The sequence below is a fragment of the Ranitomeya imitator genome, chromosome 4, assembly GCF_032444005.1.
Source record: "Ranitomeya imitator isolate aRanImi1 chromosome 4, aRanImi1.pri, whole genome shotgun sequence".
Taxonomy (NCBI): Eukaryota; Metazoa; Chordata; class Amphibia; order Anura; family Dendrobatidae; genus Ranitomeya; species Ranitomeya imitator.
The window spans coordinates 684,066,475-684,085,956 of record NC_091285.1 but is presented as its reverse complement, the minus strand read 5'-3'; the positions used below and the strand labels follow the sequence as shown (position 1 = coordinate 684,085,956).

The 19,482-nt window shown below is 40.7% G+C and overlaps 1 protein-coding gene across 3 annotated transcripts in view; it reads left to right on the top strand.

Annotated features, from left to right (window-relative positions):
• Window positions 1-7,951, top strand: part of GUCY2D (guanylate cyclase 2D, retinal) — a 58,241-nt gene extending 50,290 nt beyond the window's left edge. The window contains exons 13-19 of one of the 3 annotated variants that reach the window (XM_069767403.1): window positions 1,774-1,937; window positions 2,056-2,248; window positions 2,334-2,508; window positions 4,658-4,756; window positions 5,006-5,100; window positions 5,185-5,270; window positions 7,321-7,951. In XM_069767403.1, coding sequence (XP_069623504.1) covers window positions 1,774-1,937; window positions 2,056-2,248; window positions 2,334-2,508; window positions 4,658-4,756; window positions 5,006-5,100; window positions 5,185-5,270; window positions 7,321-7,420 — 912 coding nt within the window. In that variant the 3' untranslated portion in view covers window positions 7,421-7,951. The remainder of the gene's footprint in view (window positions 1-1,773; window positions 1,938-2,055; window positions 2,249-2,333; window positions 2,509-4,657; window positions 4,757-5,005; window positions 5,101-5,184; window positions 5,271-7,320) is intronic. The other 2 variants (XM_069767405.1, XM_069767404.1) reach the window with 2 other exon arrangements.
• The last annotated feature ends 11,531 nt before the right edge of the window (window positions 7,952-19,482 follow it).

Sequence of the window (19,482 nt, the reverse complement as noted above, 5' to 3'; positions counted from 1 at the left end):
CACTGCAGCCAATAAGCTACATTCAGATTATAAGATGCACTCCCATTTTTCCACCAAACTTTGGGGAAAAAAATGTGTGCCTTATAATCCAAAAAATCCATAAATAATTCCACACTTTCTACTGGATAACCTTTGATTCTGCTCTGCCTATAGCTCAGAACACACGTAGAAGCCTCAACCTTCCTGCCTTCTCCATCTGAAAAATATTTCTTAAATCTTGAATTTACGTTGAATCATCAAACAGACTTGTATGTGCCATCATCATCTCCCATCCAGACTACAACATCAACTTTGTGGCCTTATACTGTATATTCTTACACCACTCCAATCAATTTCATATCTCCCTTTGTTGCTTTACCGCATCTCTTCTCTACCAGTTCCTTCACAGGCTACTGATTGCCAAGCAGTCTAAAAACTGCATCCTCTGTTCATCTCTGCGCCAATCTTCCCATGCCTTCCTACTACCCTCGCATCACAAAATGTCCACCTGTTATAAATCCTTCCATTTTACCAGTGTCCTCCAATGTGTAATCTCCAGTCCCCAACCTGTACTCTTCATACATCTCATCCCTAATCTTCTGATACCACCTCATATTTAATCTCTGGTCCTCACATCATCACATTTTACCTATGCATCCTCCATGTTCTGGAGTTTATTGTCCAAATTACACTCTCTACAACCATCCAAACCCCTGAATGAAACCTGAAACCAACCCTTTTTCCGATAAACTTGCTGTGTTGAAAAACTTTCAGCCACACTTACTTTTCCAACATAAAATGTATGTCTCCGCAGGCTGGGTACTTTCTCCTCATTACCAGTTTGTCACCCAGTAAGTTCAGGTTTAATGATAGAGATGAGCAAATCGCTTCAAAAATAATCAAATTTGCCTTGAATTTCAGCAAAAATTTGGAATTACCAGGATCAAAATTTTTTACAATTCGCTTACATCTTTAAAATAGTAATTGGCCACCATTTTGCTAAATTTAAGAGTGTTGGGAAGGAGTTAAGTAAAAAAAATAATAATCATATTTCCGTGGCCTTTACCTGGCCCCCACTTAGTCGTTTTACATCAATCTTTAGTCTTAGGCTTCTGGTTTTCTTCAAGCCACAGGTCCTGTTGGTGCCTCTAGCGCCCACAATGCCTTGTAACATCATGATGTTGTTGCCTGACAAATATCAATGATGTCTCATGGGACCTAGTCAGTCTAGGCTTCATGCCACATCATGATGTGAGTTGGGCTAAGACATGTAGGACCCATGGCAGGAAGAAAACCAGCCATGATGTCACATAAGGCCTAGACTGACTAGGCGTCACTTAACATCATGACATTCATTGAGCCACGATGACATGAAGCCACAAACTCTGGTCAAGAAGAACAGTTGGGTATAAATGAAACCTGAGCACCCAAGGAACAAGTGGGAAGCTGTGCAGACAATGTGAGTATTGATTTATTTGATTATTTTCTCCTTGCCTTTAATTAACCCTAAGATCAAGAGAGACCACAGAGCATTATAACATGTATTTGAGAAGTTTCACGAAAATCAAATTTCCTAATTTCAGATTTGCTCATCACTATTTATGGTACTTTCCTGCTTGTATTATTATTTAAAATATGTGCAAAATGTAAGTAACAAAAATACGATTGAAACCCTTCAAATGTTTACATAACCTCATTCTATCCAATATCGAACTAACCTTTGTTAAAGCAAATGTGTTATTTGCTCTTTTTTCCTTTATTCTCAAACTTTCCTTCTTGGGTCACCATCTTTAGTTTAAAACGATAAACCGTGGGCGTAAAACAAATATCATCGACTCAATGCTTCGAATGCTAGAGCAGTACTCAAGTAACTTGGAGGACCTGATCCGAGAAAGAACAGAAGAACTAGAGGTAGAAAAACAGAAAACAGACAAACTTCTCACTCAGATGCTTCCCCCGTAAGTGGCATTGATGCAATATACAAAACAAATACAGATGAACCATTTGACATGATATTATTGAGGCTTATATGCAATATCCATTGTTTTACTTTTGTGGTGCACTTTTATTTTTCAGATCTGTAGCTGAAGCTCTGAAGACAGGTGCTCCGGTAGAACCAGAGTACTTTGACCAAGTCACTATTTACTTTAGTGACATTGTAGGTTTCACAACCATCTCCTCCCTGAGTGATCCCATTGAAGTTGTGGACCTTCTCAATGATCTATACACATTATTTGATGCCATCATTGGATCTCACGATGTCTACAAGGTGGGGTGAAAGATTCAGCTTTTTTTTTACTGTCTAGTATAGAGGTATTTCTAAGATTGTCATTTCTGTCTCCCTCTTGTAAAAGGTGGAGACCATTGGCGATGCCTACATGGTGGCATCTGGATTGCCTAAAAGAAATGGGACACGTCATGCAGCTGAAATTTCCAACATGTCTCTGGATATCCTAAGCTCTGTAGGGTCATTTAAAATGAGGCATATGCCTGAAGTGCCAGTCAAAATACGCATTGGGCTCCATTCTGGTGAGCAGAGATTCAACATATTATAATCATGGGCAGTAGAGAAGTGGGGATATGACGAGATTTGAATTTGCTAAAACTGCCATATTTTACCAGGAAATTTGATACTCTCAAATGTATTCTCTGCAAATTGAATGTTCCTTAACATATTATGGGGTGTAGAGGGAACCCACAACATAATAAATATAATATTTAAATAAAAACAAAATAAAATAAACAATCCCTCACTGTTCACCTCAACCATTCACTATACACCCTACGGTCCTCAGTACCTCTTTTTACCATCACCTCATGCTGAAACTCAAAGAATCTTCATTCTAGGCTGGGACTACTGGCCTCGATTAGACCCGGATTGTCCCTGCACATGCTCAGACACAATCTGGGTCTAATTGTGGCCAGAAGCCTCAGCTAGAATATGTGTCATATGGTCATGGCAGATGTTTTGATGTAACGATGACACAGTGATTTTACGATGCTCATGTGAAGAGACACAGTCCAAAGTTCTGGCCAAGCATAAAGAGGCCTGTAGTACCCAGTAAAAAGAGGTGGCAAGAACCATGGAGGAGAGCATGCTGTGGAGGTGATCAGACAGCAAGTGGTTAAAATTATTTCTTTTATTTTTTTAACTTCTTACGTTCTGTGTTTCAGCAAAATAGCAGCTATCTTCTTACTGAATTCACGAGGAGCAAATTCTTGAAAATATGGATTTTTGTAAAATTTGAGTAGAATTCAATTCCACTTGAAAATTATTTAGAATTGAAAGTCCTCAGTGGTTGATACCTTTTAATGGTTAACTGAAAAAATGGTAACAAATCGAGACTACTCAGGTCTCTTCATCAGGCATAGACTAATGCAGATTCTGAAGAATCACATATTTATACACAACAGCAGAAAGATAATGCAATAGATAAGACAAGTGACGTGAAACAGAACTATCATTATGGGGTCTGGTTCTGTGTTGTGATACCCCCACAAGATCCGAGAAGCAAATTCCTTAATTGATGTAAAAAGACATAAATCCATGTGACACATTCATTCCTGCACTGAGAGTGTTAAAGGTTGTCATAAGTTTATACTCCCAGACTCTTCTGTCTCTCTAAGATTTGAAGTTACCTTTCAATACAAGTAATTTCATGCCCATGGTGCTATGGACCCTGATCACAGCACCATGGACATTAAATTACTTATATTAAAAGGTAACTTCAAGTCTCAGAGAGACAGAAGAGTCTGGGAGTATAAAATACAAGTACTTTCAGATGTGTCACTTCTAATGTGGTGTACTTAATTATTTGTACTAAATGTCCAACTGGGGATCTGTATGTTGGGGAGACAGGGCAAAAGCTTAGAACAAGGATGAATTCTCACTGCCACACAATAAGAGAAAAAAGAATGGATCTACCTGTGGCAAAACATTTTTGCATCTCAGATCACAGCACCATGGACATGAGATTACTTGTATTAAAAGGTAACTTCAAATCTCAGAGAGACAGAAGAGTCTGGGAGTATAAACATAGAATAACCTTTGACACTCTCAGTGCAGGAATGAATGTGTCGCATGAATTTATGTCTTTTTACATCAATTAAGGAATTTGTTCCTCAGACCTTGTGGGGGGATCACAACACAGAACCAGACCCCAATCAGAGGACAATAAAACATTCACACTCATTATCTATGAACTGTTACAATATTTATGTTTATCACTCTCCCATAATGATAGTTCTGCTTCACGTCTATTTTCTTATCTATTGCATTATCTCTCTGCTGTGTTCTGTGTAAATAAGTGATTCTTCAGATTTTGTATTAGTCTATGCCGGATGAAGAGACCTGGGAAGTCTCGAAAGCTTTCAATTTGATACCATCTTTTCAGTTAGCCATTAAAAGGTATTTTTGCATCTACTGGCTAACACAGTACAAAGATATATATCTTTCCTATTCCACTTGAATAAATTCAGTTCTTAAATAGGGACTTTCTGTTGTCTAACACTCATATTTAGAATCTTGCACCATCTCAATAGACATACGAAAGAGAATTTAGATTGTGAGACCCAATGGGAACAATGATGATAATGTCTGTAAAGGCCTGTGGAATATGATGGTGCTGAAAAAATAATAATAACAATAATAAAAATAATATTAATGTTTCCTTCACAGGACCATGTGTAGCTGGAGTGGTTGGGCTCACAATGCCAAGATATTGCCTCTTTGGTGATACTGTGAATACAGCATCCCGTATGGAATCCACCGGGCTTCGTGAGTGTTCATCTTGAAATATTATTCAGTAAAGATTTGTTAACCCTTTGTTTTTCCAGTTATTACAATCAATGGATTCAAGATTTATGCATACAAGCTAATCTATTAAATGCTCATATCCTTCATCACAGCAGTGTATAATCCTTAGTATGTAACAAATAATAAATCTTAAGTTAAAGGGGATTTCAGTACTTGATAGAATCTTGGTGTAATGGAAATACATATTGACTCTTGTCCCATTCATTCTAGCGTACCGTATTCATGTCAATCTCAGCACTGTCAACATCTTGAATTCATTAAAAGAAGGATACAAGTTTGAAACACGGGGTAAAACTGAACTCAAGGTAAATGGTTATTCTTCCCTAGGTAGCTCAATCCTTACATGTTACTTTCATACGATTAACAATTAAACTTTGGTTGGTTTGTAGGGAAAAGGTGTAGAAGATACCTTTTGGCTTGTAGGAAGAGAAGGATATGATAAACCTATACCAAAACCTCCTGATGTCGGGCCAGGGTAAGTATGGTTATATTGGTCCTCATCCTCAACCTCTCTTCTGAATAAGGCTTACTTCTCACATGATTTTTTGTGACTTTTTTTGGAGTGCCGTGGGGAGAGTTTGTGAGCAAACTCAATGAATATCAAGTATTTGTTGAAAGGATGCCTTCGGGATGACATTTTTGTTAGACATTTTAGTCATTTCTTACATGTGTGATTCTATACCGTTTTAGTAAAAATGCAATGTGTGAACTCACTCTTGAGGGATACTCACATTTTAATCATCTATTGATCCTCAATAACCAATTCTATTCACTCATTGTAGATTTGAAAGGTACAGGGAAGCTAAGGCTAGGTTCACATTGCGTTAGTGCAGTCCGTTCAACGCATACGTTGAACGGACTGCGCTAACGCAAGTGCCGAATTTGGCACAGCGCTAGCGCAGATGGAGCTTGCAGCCCGTGTCTTGGGTCCATCACTCAAATGATGGCACATCGCTAGCGCATGCCCATTTTGGGGGCGTGCGCTAGCGATGCGTTCGACATTGCAGTCTATGGCAGCGTTAACGGACTACGCTACACCACATTATGCCGCAGTGTAACGTAGTCCGTTAAATGTAGCGCCATAACGCAATGTGAACCCAGCCTAAGAAAGCAAGGCTTGACTCTATATGTATCTCCCATATACTACACCTCTTCAGTAAAATGTATGGAGAATGTGACGGGTAAGAATTGATGAATTAAAGCCACAGGCAGGTCTCTATGATCTGTAAAACAGAGGCCTTAAGAGAGTTTACCATATAGGAGTTTTCTAGAATCAAACATTTAAAGGACTTTCCTTAAAATAAGTAATCCATATCGAGTCCAACTCACTGCATTATAGATTGGAGTTTCGCAGTCCGCTCCATCGGCTAGGTCAATAATCTTTGGCTGCTGGTTCAGAGGCCTGAAAATTTCCTTCCATTCCTGTCTAGGCATTCCCAGCTTTTTTTTTGATTAGTCATGTTGGTGCAATGTTGTTTGTGTGTGTCATACCACAATGAAGATGTTGCGCTAGCGCAGCTAATTAAAAAGGGAGCTAGAAATCCCAAGAGGTAAGTAGATTCTCAAACGTCCCATCTAGTGGTCATAGATTACTGACCTGCCTGGACCGGAGTTCTTCAAATTGATTCTCTCTTCTGTGCTCAGCACCTTAGTGAGCAACTTTTTGGAAAAACCTTTGTATCTTGAGTTTAGCCATCAGATTAATCAAACCTTTCTGCACTTTAAATGTTCGATGCTATATCTTAAAGGAAACCTGTCACCCCCAAAATCAAAGGTGAGCTAAGCCCACCGGCATCAGGGGCTTATCTACAGCATTACAGAATGCTGTAGATAAGCTCCCAATGTATCCTGAAAGATGAGAAAGAGAGGTTAGATTATACTCACCTGGGGGGCGGTCCGATCTGATGGGCGTCGCGGTCCTGTCTGGGGCCTCCCATCTTCATAGGATGACATCTTCTTCTTGTCTTCACGCTGCGGCTCCGGTGCAGGCGGACTTTGTCTGCCCTGTTGAGGGCAGAGCAAAGCACTGCAGTGCGCAGGTGCTGGGCTTCTCTGACCTCTTCCGACGCCTGCGCACTGCAGTACTTTGCTCTGCCCTCAACAGGACAGACAAAGTACGCCTGCGCCGGAGCCGCAGCGTGAAGACAAGAAGAGGACATCATCGTAAGAAGATGGGAGGCCCCGGACCGGACCGTGACGCCCATCGGACCGGACCACAGCAGAGAACCCCCTTGTTGAGTATAATCAAACCTCTTTTTCTCATCTTTCAGGATACATCAGGGGCTTATCTACAGCATTACAGAATGCTGTAGTCAAGCCCCTGATGCCGGTGGGCTTAGCTCACGTTCGATTTTGGGGGTCAGGTTCCCTTTAAGTATATATGTAGTCTTGGGAACATCCTGGTTTATTCTATTGAAGCCATGATTTAAAAAGTCCCGTGGTATATTTGTCTCATAGCTTTGATGAAGTCAGGTCCTTATATTAACGCTTTAATGCTGCTATTCTTTCAATTTTAACCCTCACAGGGCAGGTAATCATGGAATCAGCCTTGATGAAATTCCCGAGAACAGGAGAAAGAAGCTTGAGATGGAGAGAGACATAGTCAACAAACAAAAAATGAAGTGATTGACTTGTCTTATGTCCGTGACTCTACCAACAAAAGCCTTTGGAGAATCATATGAACATAATGCGACTTTGTTAAAGTTATTTTTTTTATGGAAACCATAACAATGACATCTTCTCATATGCTTTGACTTGATCAAATACAAGTCATGAATCCAAAGTTGACTTTGTCAGACATGTGACCCAAGTAGTCCTGTCTGATAACATGGTTATCGAACTGCATTCCTCTACTGTCTATCAAATGTGAAGGTGCTCTCAGCAGCCCAATGACTATGTCTTCAAAGGAAGGACATCCTTCCCACTACATGGAAGTCATTCAGTAGAACAATGTAGATGTTCCTCTTTGAAGATAATCTAAGCCACATTTCTTTGTAAGATCGTTGAGCGCCCGGCATTCTGTACGTGGAGTCACTGGACTGAGTTTAGTTTTCATAATACTGAAGGACTTTTTAAGATGAGTTTATGAGACATCAATGGGTACATTGAACTAATGCATGGGGATCTAATAAAACGTATAGCAATTGAATCAAAGTGGAAAACTTCTTCAATATTGTTCATTATTACTTAAATTACCATGTTTTCTTTATTCATGAGATGATCGGCCATCCATGGCTTGAGTCCAGCACAACAAGACCTGCTCCTTGTCAGAAGTCTCCGTTTTGACTCAAGAAGGGTAATGGGGCTCTCAAATCTTAATTGGGCATATGGACTGTCCTCATCTTGATGAGACAACACATTTAAGGGGGTATTCTCTTCCTGAAGCAGAGCTTCTAGGTGCAAAACCTGCATAATACGTCAATGATATCATGAAACATGGTTCATTTTTGTTTTCTTAAAAAATGTAAAAGGGTTTCCAGCCTCCAGAAACAAATCACAGCCATGTTAGAGGTACACTATGGGCCCATATATTTCAAAGGATGGTGTATTATGTAACTTGCACATAACTATATTACGATCGTGAGCTGGAGGCCACAAAGTGATTGTATTTTATTAAGATTTTGAGACTTTTTGGGCGTACCTTGAAGTTTGTAAAATGATGGTCTTCGGATTATTCTGTACGTGACTTTGTAAATAAACCTGTCCAGGGGCAGATATGTAGAAGGAAACGTAGAATGTTCAATTATATTTTCATTTTTTAACTTAACTAGAATTTTTCACCAAGAGTAATGGAAACCATATTGTATAATAAAGTTAACATTGGAATATCCCTATATAAAATATATAGGGGAAGGGAAGAAAAATCAACCGGACTGAGCTTTAGATTAAAGTTGTCTGCACCTGTTAAATTTGACTGGACAACCATCATGTGTATGTAGGTGTTCCTGATTCTTCCCGGACAGATGATAAGTATCAGGCGATTTTCATTCTTTGTTTTTACGGGTTAAATTTTTCAAAATGTAAACATCTCCATTGTGTCTTCAGGGTCTACAGGAAAAAATGGTTCATGGACTGTTTCAGTGCTAGTTCTAAAGCTCTTTTGGGGCATAATATTCAGTATCTGACTCTTGTCAAAGGTAATAATTGAAACCTCTAATTTCATATATATCTACGGTTTATTCAGTATATTACATTTTTTGGTTGTTTCATGGTCATTATTATTATTATTATTATTTTTATGTACCCCAAAACTGTTTACTCTAACAGTAATTTTTCAGTACCTGTTCCAAATTCTACATTTCTTTATGGTGAAATCAATTATATAATATAGTTTCTTCTTTTTCTAATAAAATAAAACCCACTAACAGTCTCGAGTGGCAAACTACAATGAATCACTTTATAAAAAAAACAAAACAATCCCTGGTGCTAGATGTAATCCATAACTAAACCTAAATAGCTTAAACTTTCCGAAGGTTGAACCTAAATACTAATGAGGAGTGGATCTCTCCAAATTTGTTTCAGGTTGATTTTCTTAATTCAGCTGGTAGATCATATCTTCTCTGAAAAAAGTTAGTTCTGTATTGCCCCCAAAAGAAATTTATTAAGTTCGGGGGTCTTTCCAGACTCCAAAGCAAAATATCAAATCGGTTAAAACTGGTGTACTCTAATGTATAAGAGGATGGTGCTCAAAGGAAGAAAACATATAATATAGAGCGATGAACTTATGCACTCAAACCAAAATAAACAGAGGGTCTGATAGGGGTTAAAAATATTAAAAGATTATACTTACCAGTCCTAGGTCTTGTCCAGCATCTGCAGCTCACTTTGAATCCATTTTTTTTTTGTTTTCGGATGAGTCTTCGTTGTGGATTTTTTCACTTGCTCACATGAAACAAGATGCATGAAAATGATTTGCGTCAGGTCCCATGTGATGAAATAATGCCTAGCCAGCAATCAAAGATTAGGACAGAAAACCAACCTGAAAACCAAAGGAAAGATCAATCAGAAGTGAGCTACTGTGGCAGAAAAAGTGAGGTGTAAGTTAAGAGGAACGGGGGATCACATGGGAAGCTTCTGTGGAAGAGCAGTTGAGGGCTGGGACTAGTACAGAAAAGCATTATTTTATTTTTTCAACTCCTTCTCAGCAGTTAAAAAAAATTAAGCGAAATGTCAGCCGAATGGCCATAACATTGTTGGAGTTGTACGAATTCAATCCCAAAATATTTTGAATTAGACAAATCAAAATTTGGGGGGAAATTCATAACAAATTAATTTAATTAGTGGAGATAAGTGAATCAATTACTAACTGCCTAGGCTGATTAAATTTTAGGTTTTGTTTATCGTTTTTCCTACAGTCATGGCCGAAATTGTTGACACCTTTGAAATTGTTCCAGAAAATGAAGTATTTCTCCCATAAAATGATTGCAATTACACATGTTTTGTTATACACATGTTTATTTCCTTTGTGTATATTTGAACAACACAAAAAACAGAGAAAAAAATCAGATTATACATCATTTCATAAAAAAAAACCAAAATGGGCTGGACAAAATTGTTGGCACAAGTTAATATTTGGTTGCACACCCTTTGGAATAAATAGCTGCGCTCAATAATTTCCTACAACCATCATCAAGTTTCTTACATCTCTCACCTGGAATTTTGGAGCATTCTTCTTTTGCAAACGGCTCCAGATCTCTCATATTTGAAGAATGCCTTCTCCCAGCAGCAATTTTAAGATCTCTCCACTGGTGTTCAATGGGATTTAGATCTGGGTTCATTGCTGGCCACTTCAGCACTCTCCAGTGCTTTGTTTCCATCCAGTTCTGGGTGCTTTTTGTAGTATGTTTGAGGTCATTTTCCTGCTGGAAGACCCATGTCCTAAGACGCAAACTCAGATTTCTGGCACTGGGCACTACATTGCGACCCAAAATCCTTTAGCAATCTTCAGATTTCATGATGCCTTGCACAAATTCATGGCACCAAGTACCAGAGGCAGCAAAACAAACCCAAACATATTTTAACCTCCACCATTTTTGACTGTAGGTACTGTGTTCTTTTTTTGAAGGCCTCATTCTGCTTTATGATAAACAGTAGAATGATATGATTTACCAAAAAGCTTTAACTTGGTTCCATCTGTCTGCAAGATGCTTTCTCAGAAGGATTTTGTCTTATTCATGTACTGCAGTCTAGCTCTTTTTATGTCTCTGTGTCAGAAGTGGTTCCTCCTTTTATTGAAATTTCAACAGATAGTTTGTGCTGATGTATCCTGAGCCTGCAGGACAGCTTTATTTTTTTAACTTCATTGTGGCCACTTATCTGCCATCTGGACCATCTTGTGTTGCAACCTTATATCAATTTTTCTCTGCCTTCCACATTCACGTAGATTATCCACAGTGCTATGGGATGAGGCACAAACTTTTTGAATATGTTGCACACTGTGGACAAAGGAACATCAAGATTTCTGGAGATGGACTTCTAACCTTGAGATTGTTGATGTTTTTCAACAATTTTGGTTCTCAAGTAACATAGTAACATAGTAACATAGTTAGTAAGGCCGAAAAAGGACATTTGTCCATCCAGTTCAGCCTATATTCCATCATAATAAATACCCAGATCTACGTCCTTCTACAGAACCTAATAATTGTATGATACAATATTGTTCTGCTCCAGGAAGACATCCAGGCTTCTCTTGAACCCCTCGACTGAGTTCGCCATCACCACCTCCTCAGGCAAGCAATTCCAGATTCTCACTGCCCTAACAGTAAAGAATCCTCTTCTATGTTGGTGGAAAAACCTTCTCTCCTCCAGACGCAAAGACTGCCCCCTTGTGCCCGTCACCTTCCTTGGTATAAACAGATCCTCAGCGAGATATTTGTATTGTCCCCTTATATACTTATACATGGTTATTAGATCGCCCCTCAGTCGTCTTTTTTCTAGACTAAATAATCCTAATTTTGCTAATCTATCTGGGTATTGTAGTTCTCCCATCCCCTTTATTAATTTTGTTGCCCTCCTTTGTACTCTCTCTAGTTCCATTATATCCTTCCTGAGCACCGGTGCCCAAAACTGGACACAGTACTCCATGTGCGGTCTAACTAGGGATTTGTACAGAGGCAGTATAATGCTCTCATCATGTGTATCCAGACCTCTTTTAATGCACCCCATGATCCTGTTTGCCTTGGCAGCTGCTGCCTGGCACTGGCTGCTCCAGGTAAGTTTATCATTAACTAGGATCCCCAAGTCCTTCTCCCTGTCAGATTTACCCAGTGGTTTCCCGTTCAGTGTGTAATGGTGATATTGATTCCCTCTTCCCATGTGTATAACCTTACATTTATCATTGTTAAACCTCATCTGCCACCTTTCAGCCCAAGTTTCCAACTTATCCAGATCCATCTGTAGCAGAATACTATCTTCTCTTGTATTAACTGCTTTACATAGTTTTGTATCATCTGCAAATATCGATATTTTACTGTGTAAACCTTTTACCAGATCATTAATGAATATGTTGAAGAGAACAGGTCCCAATACTGACCCCTGCGGTACCCCACTGGTCACAGCGACCCAGTTAGAGACTATACCATTTATAACCACCCTCTGCTTTCTATCACTAAGCCAGTTACTAACCCATTTACACACATGTTCCCCCAGACCAAGCATTCTCATTTTGTGTACCAACCTCTTGTGCGGCACGGTATCAAACGCTTTGGAAAAAACGAGATATACCACGTCCAATGACTCACCGTGGTCCAGTCTATAGCTTACCTCTTCATAAAAACTGATTAGATTGGTTTGACAGGAGCGATTTCTCATAAACCCATGCTGATATGGAGTTAAACAGTTATTCTCATTGAGATAATCCAGAATAACATCCCTCAGAAACCCTTCAAATATTTTACCAACAATAGAGGTTAGACTTACTGGCCTATAATTTCCAGGTTCACTTTTAGAGCCCTTTTTGAATATTGGCACCACATTTGCTATGCGCCAGTCCTGCGGAACAGACCCTGTCGCTATAGAGTCACTAAAAATAAGAAATAATGGTTTATCTATTACATTACTTAGTTCTCTTAGTACTCGTGGGTGTATGCCATCCGGACCCGGAGATTTATCTATTTTAATCTTATTTAGCCGGTTTCGCACCTCTTCTTGGGTTAGATTGGTGACCCTTAATATAGGGTTTTCATTGTTTCTTGGGATTTCACCTAGCATTTCATTTTCCACCGTGAATACCGTGGAGAAGAAGGTGTTTAATATGTTAGCTTTTTCCTCGTCATCTACAACCATTCTTTCCTCACTATTTTTTAAGGGGCCTACATTTTCAGTTTTTATTCTTTTACTATTGATATAGTTGAAGAACAGTTTGGGATTAGTTTTGCTCTCCTTAGCAATGTGCTTCTCTGTTTCCTTTTTGGCAGCTTTAATTAGTTTTTTAGATAAAGTATTTTTCTCCCTATAGTTTTTTAGAGCTTCAATGGTGCCATCCTGCTTTAGTAGTGCAAATGCTTTCTTTTTACTGTTAATTGCCTGTCTTACTTCTTTGTTTAGCCACATTGGGTTTTTCCTATTTCTAGTCCTTTTATTCCCACAAGGTATAAACCGCTTACACTGCCTATTTAGGATGTTCTTAAACATTTCCCATTTATTATCTGTATTCTTATTTCTGAGGATATTGTCCCAGTCTGCCAGATTAAGGGCATCTCTAAGCTGTTCAAACTTTGCCTTCCTAAAGTTCAATGTTTTTGTGACTCCCTGACAAGTCCCCCTAGTGAAAGACAGGTGAAACTGCACAATATTGTGGTCGCTATTTCCTAAATGCCCGACCACCTGCAGATTTGTTATTCTGTCAGGTCTATTAGATAGTATTAGGTCTAAAAGTGCTGCTCCTCTGGTTGGATTCTGCACCAATTGTGAAAGATAATTTTTCTTGGTTATTAGCAGAAACCTGTTGCCTTTATGGGTTTCACAGGTTTCTGTTTCCCAGTTAATATCCGGGTAGTTAAAGTCCCCCATAACCAGGACCTCATTATGGGTTGCAGCTTCATCTATCTGCTTTAGAAGTAGACTTTCCATGCTTTCTGTTATATTTGGGGGTTTGTAACAGACCCCAATGAGAATTTTGTTACCATTTTTCCCTCCATGAATTTCAACCCATATGGACTCGACATCCTCATTCCCTTCGCTAATATCCTCCCTTAAAGTGGACTTTAGACAAGACTTTACATAGAGACAAACCCCTCCTCCTCTCCGATTTTTACGATCCTTTCTAAACAGACTGTAACCCTGTAAGTTGACTGCCCAGTCATAGCTTTCATCTAACCATGTCTCGGTTATTCCCACTATGTCAAAGTTACCTGTAGATATTTCTGCTTCTAGTTCTTCCATCTTGTTTGTCAGGCTTCTGGCGTTTGCGAGCATGCAGTTTAGAGGATTTTGTTTTGTTCCAATCTCCTCACTGTGGATTGTTTTAGAAATGTTCTTACCTCCCTTCAGAGTATGTTTTCCTGGGTCGTCTTTGTTCGAGTCTAATGTTTTTCTTCCCGTCCCCTCTTCTTCTAGTTTAACGCCCTCCTGATGAGTGTAGCGAGTCTTCTGGCGAATGTGTGTTTCCCAGGTTTGTTGAGGTGTAGTCCGTCTCTGGCGAGGAGTCCATCATACCAGTAATTCACACCGTGGTCCAGGAATCCGAATCCTTGTTGTCTGCACCATCGTCTTAGCCAGTTGTTTGCATCAAGGATCCTGTTCCATCTCCTGGTGCCATGCCCGTCTACTGGAAGGATAGAAGAAAAAACTACCTGTGCATCCAGTTCCCTTACTTTCTTCCCCAACTCTTCAAAGTCCTTGCAGATTGTCGGTAGGTCCTTCCTTGCCGTGTCATTGGTGCCAACATGTATCAGAAGAAATGGGTGGACGTCCTTGGAGCTGAAGAGCTTTGGTATCCTATCGGTCACATCCTTGATCATCGCACCTGGAAGGCAGCATACTTCTCTTGCAGTTATGTCCGGTCTGCAGATGGCTGCTTCTGTGCCTCTCAGTAGTGAGTCTCCCACCACCACCACTCTTCATTGCTTCTTGGCTGTACTTTTTGCTGTCACTTGTTGCTGTGTGCCCTTTTCTTTTTTGCTTGCTGGTATTGCTTCATTCTTAGGTGTGCCATCTTCATCCTCTACAAAGATTTGATATCGGTTCTTCAGTTGTGTGGTTGGTGATTTCTCCATGGTCTTCTTGCTTCTTTTGGTCACATGCTTCCACTCATCTGCTTTTGGAGGTTCTCTGACACTTTTTTCACCTTCTGTGACCAGTAGAGATGCTTCTGTTCTGTCTAGAAAGTCTTCATTCTCTTTGATGAGTTTCAAAGTTGCTATTCTTTCTTCCAGACCCCGCACCTTTTCTTCTAAAAGGGCCACTAGTCTACACTTCTGACAGGTGAAATTGGATTCTTCTTCTGGTCGATCTGTGAACATGTAGCACATGCTGCAGCTCACCATGTAGGTTGTCACATCTGCCATGTTGCTCCTAGATCCTGCTGACTTGCTGTGTGTTTTCCTTCTTGTGTAATCTACTCAGCCAAGCTCTCTTGCAATAATGTCCTACAGGCAAAAATTCGCGCGCCATAAGGCGCGCGGTTTGGTGATGCTTTCGAAGCAGCTGGTCCCGGCTGTACCCAACGATCTTCTAGCTTAGGGAGACTTCGCTTCTCCCAGAAGGCACCTGGAATATGCAAATTAGCCTCCTGAAGCTTGAATCCCTGGTTTGGTGATGCTTTCGAAGCAGCTGGTCCCGGCTGTACCCAACGATCTTCTAGCTTAGGGAGACTTCGCTTCTCCCAGAAGGCACCTGGAATATGCAAATTAGCCTCCTGAAGCTTGAATCCCTGGTTTGGTGATGCTTGCGAAGCAGCTGGTCCCGGCTGTACCCAACGATCTTCTAGCTTAGGGAGACTTCGCTTCTCCCAGAAGGCACCTGGAATATGCAAATTAGCCTCCTGAAGCTTGAATCCCTGGTTTGGTGATGCTTTCGAAGCAGCTGGTCCCGGCTGTACCCAACGATCTTCTAGCTTAGGGAGACTTCGCTTCTCCCAGAAGGCACCTGGAATATGCAAATTAGCCTCCTGAAGCTTGAATCCCTGGTTTGGTGATGCTTTCGAAGCAGCTGGTCCCGGCTGTACCCAACGATCTTCTAGCTTAGGGAGACTTCGCTTCTCCCAGAAGGCACCTGGAATATGCAAATTAGCCTCCTGAAGCTTGAATCCCTGGTTTGGTGATGCTTGCGAAGCAGCTGGTCCCGGCTGTACCCAACGATCTTCTAGCTTAGGGAGACTTCGCTTCTCCCAGAAGGCACCTGGAATATGCAAATTAGCCTCCTGAAGCTTGAATCCCTGGTTTAAGTACTCAGACAATTTTTTTTTTCCTCCATGCTTAGTGTGGCACACACAGACTGACAATGCAAACATTGAGTCAAGTTCTCCCCTTTTAACCTGGTTCAGGAGTAATTTTCATATTGTCAACACATGTTACTTGCCACAATTAAGTTTGAATGAGCATCGCAAGCTTGAAACAAAGTTGTTTACCCACAATTTTGAAAAGGTGCCAACAATTTTGTCAGCCGCATTTTGGGGGTTTTGTGTGACATTATGTCCAATTTACTTTTTTTTCCTCTGTTTTGTTTGTGTTGTTCCAATACCCAGAACGGAAATAAACAGGTGTATACAAAATGTGTAATTGCAAGAATTCTCTGGGAGAAAATGTGAAGGGTGCAAACATTTTTGGCCATGATTGTATATGAGGAAAAATAAGCCAGCTCACCCGTGATGCATAAGCCAATCTTCGGGAGCACGGACCCGCTGTGTCCAGGCGTGTAGAATCAAAAAAAGAAGAAATGTCCAGCTTCACCGAATCCGTAAAAAAGAATTTTCTTTATTCACAAACTATAAACATGGAGGATACAGACTTCAGCACGAACCATATGGGTGTGAATCTCAACGCGTTTCTGGAGACTAAGCTCCCTTAATCATGACATGATTTTTTACGGATTCGGTGAAGCTGGACATTTCTTCTTTTCATGATTGTATATTCATAGAAATAAAAAGCTTAAGAGACACACAAAAAATAAAACTGAATAGTTAATTGAGTCTCACGTTGTTAAAGAAAATCTGTCGGCAGGATTTCACCCCCAAACTATATGCACATGTAGCTCTTTCAAAGACAAGTCCAGCAATACCTTAACATGGCCAGTCTGCTCCTCCATTACTGAGAAATCAGCTTTGAAGTGATATGCAAATGAGGCCGAAGAGCTATTTTAAGGTCTGAAGCCTCTGTCACACCAGCTCTATTCCCCACCTAGCGTCGCAAGATGGCGCTGATAGCAATCTGGCTATGAGAACCACAGAGGTTTGCTGCAGACCTCTGGTTGCTAAGCTGACCCATCAGTGACCCACGATCATATGACGGGTCACCGATGGGCGTGATTAGTGATGCGCTTCCTGAAAGTGTGAGGTAAATGCCACTGTGGCATTAAACTAGTTAACAACCGCCGGTGGATCGTGATTCCATTACAGGCACATGTAAGCTGTATAGATCAGCTGCCATGTGCGCGGGGGAATCCAACATGCGCGTACTATTATGGCATATGTTGGAAAGGAGTTAATATGAACTATCTTTTGTGTCCAATAGGATATTGATTTTTGGACACATTCAATCCCTCTCTTCATGCCCCTTTATTAGTAGATATTGAATTCGACATGGACCGAGACAGATATCTAAATAGGTACCTTGTACCTATGACCTGCCCATTATTTTGCATACTATATATATATATTAGAAAAAAAGCAGGCAGGCGTCGGCGCCTGCGCTGCAGCATTATCAGATGTAAAATGTGCATATAATTATTTTATTTAATGCTATAAACAAATTCATTTTTTTAAAAAAGTGTCTCAAAATGGCACCAGATTGCGTTGCCGGCCCCTGTGCAGTAGCATCTATCGGATCGCCTATAGATGCTACTGCGTAGGTGTGGCCGGCGCGATCATAGTGGAGACATTTTTTTTTCTCTAGCAATATGGCGCCATTGGCGCCTGAGCATTGGCATTTATTGGCGATCATCGATAGCTGCTATTGCGCAGGCACCGGCAGCGCCATCTTGAAGGAGGCAATTTTTTTTCCTCCAGCAAGATGGTGTCGCTGACAGCTGCTACAGCGCAGGTGCTGCCAGTGCAATTTTGAGATACATATATATATATATATTTTTTTTTTAATGAATTTATATATAGCATAAAATAAAATAATTATATACCTGCTGCAAGTGATTTTTTTTTCCAATATATATATATATATATATATATATATAATATTCACTATGTAAATTAGGGGGCAGGTCAGTGAGAGATCAGTGACCTGGCAGAAGCCATACTGGTGAATACCTAAGCAGGGCACCACATGAAGGCCCCCACAGGCCGCCCCAGAGCACAAGCATTTCATTAACTCGAAACAGAAAATAAAGATTAAACAACAACCACAAAACCGATTTCATCACCAGGTATCATTGCAATCAGTGACCTGACATTGTCTGTAGGTTACTGTGCACAATTCTGACAGGTTCACTTTAACATGGGACAACCTCTATGATTGCCTTCGTTGTGGTTTAGACTTTTTTAGGATCAATTTAGGCAAACAATTAAAGTCTTTCCTCCATCTGTATAATTATAAATATGTAAGAAGACGGCCCGGATTGGGGGTACCTTTTTCACGCCGGGGTCGGAATTGTCGGGAATGTCACCTTTGTTGTCTGGGGGAAAGCATAGAGACCCAGACCGACCTTTGCACTGTACAGCAGGGGGTGGAGTGGAGGACTGGTGGGAATAGACCCTGTATCTATTAAAGCGAAGAATCAGCTCGGAAGGGCCCGTCTATGAAATCCAACCTGAAGGAGAGTAGGATGCTCCCACTCGAGTAGTCCATCGAAATATGCTATGCCCTTGTATGTCAAGAGATCCCGATCAAATCGAAGAAGAGAAAAGAGCTCCTGAAATTCCCCCTTCACCTGTTGTTGATTGTGAAGATGAAGAGTCGCCTGCAGATTCGGAAGTAGGACAGATTCCTGAAGCTTCTAAAGCTCCCGAAATGTTAATTCCTGTGGAAATGGGCCCCTCCATGCCATCGTCTATTTATCCCAAATCAACTACTCAACCTGATTCAACTACCCCTTCTGACTTAAGGCGCTCCGAGAGGGACCCCCCAATAGATATAATCAGGACCAATTTATTTGGCAACAAGTCATCCAAGGCTCAGCAGGCTGGCAACACAAACTACCAGAACTTTCGCCAGTGGAATAGTGAACAAAAGGAGACGGGGAGTGTAAGAGGAGGGCCCGGAACGGGGGTACCTTTTTCATGCCAGGGCCGGAACTGTCGGTACAGTCACCTTTGTGTCTGGGGTAAAGTTTAGAGACCCTGACAGACCTTTGCAGTGGACAGCAGGGGGCGGAGTGGGGATAAAAATGGCAGAGCGCGTGAAACGGCAGGCAGACTTGAGAGAAAAACGCAGAGTGCAGCAGGGGAATTTGGTTACTCCGTCCTCTGAGCACCATGACAGAGCTGGACAGCACTACATAGTTCCAGCTGCTCCTTACAAAGATTGTGACCGGAGAACCGTTTCCGCCCGTTGCTGACTGTGTCGGCACCACCATGCACATCT